The sequence below is a fragment of the Lactuca virosa genome, chromosome 6 (assembly GCF_052849685.1).
Source record: "Lactuca virosa cultivar CGN04683 chromosome 6, Lactuca_virosa_CGN04683_v6, whole genome shotgun sequence".
NCBI classification, from domain to species: domain Eukaryota; kingdom Viridiplantae; phylum Streptophyta; class Magnoliopsida; order Asterales; family Asteraceae; genus Lactuca; species Lactuca virosa.
In genome coordinates, this window is record NC_136431.1 from 46283161 (window position 1) to 46286730 (window position 3570).

Here is a 3570-nt window from a genome sequence, read left to right on the forward strand (position 1 = left end):
ACACACAAACATTATACTCCTAAACTATATCTTTCGTCTAAATTTCACAAGCGAGAATTAACCCTCAACCTATGGTTGAAAGATATATTTCTTGAAACACATAACAATGTCGATTAACAAGATATTTATGAAGTATGTGTATGTTTGCATAGATGAATGAATGGCTAAAAAAACACGAAACCTATCCATATGGTTATCCATCATCGAAATGAAAACCATTACAAGACAAAAAGAACGTCATGAATACATACAGTTTGCGTATGTGTGGAGAAACCTACTTAAGGACCACAATATAGTTTCGGTCCCTATGTCATATATGGCCCTACCATATATAGCTTGAAAGCTAACTTGAATGATCAACTAGCCTCCAGTTTCTATATTTGACATATATATTGTATATACTTCAAAATGAATTGAATCGATTTTATTGTATTATATCTCCATAAAACATATATACATGTTTCCTATACATATAATACGATTTGAAATTAAACTCTTGTAGTCATCATGTCAACAGGAAGATATTGGAATCGACATCTCAAGTCCTTTTCATTTCCATTCATGTTATCGTCTCAAATAAATTAACTTTTAATTTTAGTTAATTTAAATAAAATTAAATGAAAAGAATACTCCAAATTAATGATATTATTAGATGAATATAAATATATAATTGAAAAAAAAAACAATCTTTACTTGAATGGGTATCCGAATTTTGTTTTTGTAAAATTATTAAAAATATAATAATATGCATCGGTTAAATAAAATAAGATTATACATTCATGATTCATGGTGTGTAAGACTGTAAGTACATGTATGTGTATATATACGCAGGGGTTTGTTAGTCTTAACCTTATTTCCCTTGCATGAAGCTTACATCCCCTCTCTCTCTCTCTATATATATCTACAATTTTCGAACTCTAAGATCAATTCCTTCAATCTTCTCTCTTTTTGATCTCTTTCTCTCTCTCACAAACACACAAACAGACAAGAACACACACAGACACACACAGTAATAGTGCATGGAAGTAGAAATGGATGTTTCAGGAGTACACCACCATTATCAGCAGCAGGTACACCATTATATACTTACTGCTTGATTCTTCTTCAAATTTCAGAACTTTCATGATAATGTTTAAAAATAAGTGAAGAAGTAATGGAATTTGCATGTTACTTTCGCAGTTAAGTTTCAGATGGTTTCGATTTTGCTCTTTAATTTGATGTAGCCATCGAACAGTTAACTGTGTAGAATGTTGAGATAAATACCCAGTTTCTAAGTTTATTACATGATGTTCTATACTTGGTTTCTTAATCAGAGTTGTAATATTTGATCTTCGTAATTCTAGATTCTGAAAGGAACATGGAATGGGGATTTGGTGTTGCTTTAGGCTTTTGCTAGATTAATTTCTGCTTAATTGAAGATTTTCTTCGTCTCTTTTTATCTCAAGCTTAATATATAATCGATTATGACTCATTGATCATCCATCTACTCAAAATTGTTTAATTAATTGTTCGATTTTGTAAGTGTTAATTGATATTAATTGGTATATTAAGTACTTTAAGATCTGATTTTTTCTGAATTCGTTGTTATAGGAGATGTCTTCGCATATGCTTGACAGCATGTTGGTGTGCACAAAAGCACAACAAGATAAGAAACCAAAGCCACCGGAGGACGCTCTGAAATGCCCAAGATGTGATTCCGGCAACACCAAATTCTGCTACTACAACAACTACAGCCTCACTCAGCCGCGATACTTTTGCAAATCCTGCCGGAGGTACTGGACCAAAGGCGGAACCCTAAGAAACGTTCCTGTTGGTGGTGGGTGTAGGAAGAACAAAAGATCATCATCGTCATCATCATCAGCCACCTCACCCATTTCATCATCAGCTTCTGCACTTTCAAAGATCAGAGGGCCCCAAGATCATCATCTCAATATCCAACAACATCATCAACATCCACTCAATATCATCACATCATCTAATTCAAACAATCATTTGCTTTCTAGTGGTTTAGGTCATTTACCTTATGACTCAACCGATCTCTCCCTTGCTTTTGCTAGACTCCAGGGTCAAGCAAATACCCACTTGGGATTTGACCAGTTTGACCAAAACGATCCCACATCAAACCATAACTTGGGTTTTCTTGATGCGATTAGGGGAGGGTTTCTTGAGAACATGCACACCTCGAATGGATTTCATAATGTATTGTCTAGTGGGGGTAATATTGGAAATGGAGAGATGGGTAGTGTGGGAAACTTAATCATGGGTTTAAACAATGGTAATAGAAACCATGATCAAGATCAAGAAATCATGAATGCGATGTTCCATGACCATCAACAACACATGATGAACAATGGTAGTACTTGTAGTGCAACAACGGCAGTTACAATGACAACAGTGAAGCAAGAAGCATGCAATATGATGAAATCATCTGAGTTTGGAGAGAGTAGACCAGGAGGAGGAGGAGGAGGGGTATTATGGGGATTTCCATGGCAGATAGGTGGTGGTGGTGGTGGTGGAGATCAAGGGAACATGGCTCATGATGTTGAATCCGGGAGATCACAAATTGGAGGATGGAATGGGATTAGTTCAACAGCTTGGCATGGACTCATAGATAGCCCTCTTATGTAGCACAAGTAAAACTATAGATCATCTTGTTGTTTAATTAATGTTAGTGCAGGAAAATTTAATTTACTTCTAAAATCTTTTGTTTGGATGGTGGTGGTGGGTTGGTGGGGGGGAGGGGGGATAGAATTATGTACTTGGTTTTAACTAAATTTGTTTGTTTGTTTATGTTTGACAATCAAGAACCTGTTTTTTTGTTTCCTGATCAAGAACAAGTATACTACTGCTTATGTTGTTTTGAATATGAGGACACATGTTCATTGCTATTATGTAATTTCTATCTTTGAATCAACTTCATTTCTTATCTCATTGTTATGGGAATAGGGTCAAGTTATTTTTTATGTATCGTGCAATAAAGTACACATTCCAATAATATTTGAGACTTTGAGGTAATAAAACGGTGAGATTGGAGTTTAGAATGTTTTTTAGTCTAAAGGATGTTGTAAGGATTGTCATTTTGAATGTTTTGAATATACTGTTTGAAGTTTGAACTATAAATTTGTTTAGCGATTAAATTTCTGAGCTATTATTTATAGCTATTCGTTGTAAACAAAAGATTATTCTAAAACAGCTTTAAATTTTATAAAGTAACATTAATTGGAGCCGTGACTTATGTGTTGATACTTTCTTAACAGTGTCTAAAAAATATCGGATTTTTTATATTTGTTTATTTATTACAAAATCTCAAAATGTTAATTTTCTACACCCCATCACATAAGAGGCAAATCACAGTAGTTATTTAGGATAGATGAACTGACATGTCAAGAATTAGCTCCCAAAAAAGAGGAACTAAATGGAAAATCCCCACATTGTCATTGCCAAGTGCCAAAGGTGTTCTCTTATTTTATTTAAAAGCCAAACATGACACCATGAAATCAAAAAAGAGGAACTAAAATACTTGATTTATATCTTGTATCTCTTTTATTATTTAAAGATATTTTAAATTCA

At 33.8% G+C, this 3570-nt stretch overlaps 1 protein-coding gene across 1 annotated transcript; it reads left to right on the forward strand.

Moving 5' to 3' along the window:
• Nucleotides 1-837: 837 nt before the first annotated feature.
• Nucleotides 838-2700, forward strand: LOC145120981 (dof zinc finger protein DOF2.1-like). The gene is made up of 2 exons (XM_079056760.1): nt 838-1070; nt 1591-2700. Exons 1-2 carry the CDS (start codon nt 1020-1022, stop codon nt 2626-2628), a joined length of 1089 nt encoding a protein of 362 aa, XP_078912886.1. The 5' UTR covers nt 838-1019; the 3' UTR covers nt 2629-2700.
• The last annotated feature ends 870 nt before the right edge of the window (nt 2701-3570 follow it).